The 1123-nt window shown below is 41.0% G+C and overlaps 1 protein-coding gene across 1 annotated transcript; it reads right to left on the minus strand.

Annotated features, from left to right (window-relative positions):
• Positions 1-191: 191 nt before the first annotated feature.
• On the minus strand, positions 192-862 carry T265_15996 (hypothetical protein; the record flags this gene model as incomplete). The annotated part of the gene is made up of 2 exons (XM_009179454.1): positions 192-578; positions 718-862. Coding segments are annotated over 2 exons (531 nt in total), but the record flags the coding sequence as incomplete, so codon positions are not given.
• Between the last annotated feature and the right edge of the window lie 261 nt (positions 863-1123).

Genomic DNA, 1123 nt, shown 5'->3' on the forward strand with positions numbered 1-1123 from the left:
TCTGTCTGAAACTACGACTGTGAGCGCAGGATTTTCGTGATTAGATAAAAAGCTGTGAACGATAGAATGCTAGCTATAGTCCGTCATAAACAACGGATATACCATGGATGCAATGAAAAGCTTACAAACTGCAGTGGACATTCGCAGTGCTGTTGAGAAAAGGTTTCAAAAAAGCAGTGCAGTGGTAAATCACCAAACTTTGTGAAGTTCTAATACACTATGAACATCATTAAGTAACACCTGAGGAAAACATACTTCTGGAGTATCAATGGCGCTACTGTTGACATCTCTATTACCAGCTGGGGCCACAGCACTTGTAGGAGAAATGACATCAGCTTGAGTCTTCTTTCGAGCTCCTTCTTTGATCATTTGTGTATCGTGATTACCTTGAATGGAATGGGACTTTGGTTTGGCGGATAGGGTTGGAGATGACTCCGGAGAGGAGTGATCCGAATTGGAAAGCGTGGTGGGTCGGCGTTTGACGATCTTCTGAATAGTGCTCTGGTCAGTGGGCAGGTTGGCCAAATGATAAAAAACTTGTCGTTTCCGTATCAATGTATAAACTAGATTGCTGTTTCCTAATGGAGACGGAGGAAGTAATCAACATGCACAGTTTAGCCAATGTATGAATCAAAACAAGTGGAAGAGTGATCATCTAAACATTACGGTAAACGTGTCATCATTTAGGTTTGTTAGAATTAGAGCGAAAAAACTCACCGTCAAACTGATACTGGATGATATTGTTGAATACCTCCAAGAGAAGGAAGACGAGTTGGTAATGTGTTTGACCGCTGTACAGAAACCAGGGTTGACTGAAGGCCTCCAGAAGGTGGAGTAACTTGTTGGAAGTTACCATAGACATACTTTTCAAATACGGAGATACTACAAAATAGATAAAGAATGAAACAACATCCACAATCTATGCACATGAAATCTGTAAAAGACCATACAAACATGACAGCTGGAAAGTCCAAGGTAGAAAGAATTGCGATTGCTGTGAAGACTACTAAGAAGTAGCCTCTCCGCGGACCCTCTTAAGCATTTGATTGTTGTAAACATGTCATTGCAAAACATCACCCAGCAAAATCGAACTGATTCCTACTCTCAAAATTCGCATTTTCTG

The sequence above is a fragment of the Opisthorchis viverrini genome (genome assembly GCF_000715545.1).
Source record: "Opisthorchis viverrini unplaced genomic scaffold opera_v5_2849, whole genome shotgun sequence".
NCBI classification, from domain to species: Eukaryota; Metazoa; Platyhelminthes; class Trematoda; order Opisthorchiida; family Opisthorchiidae; genus Opisthorchis; species Opisthorchis viverrini.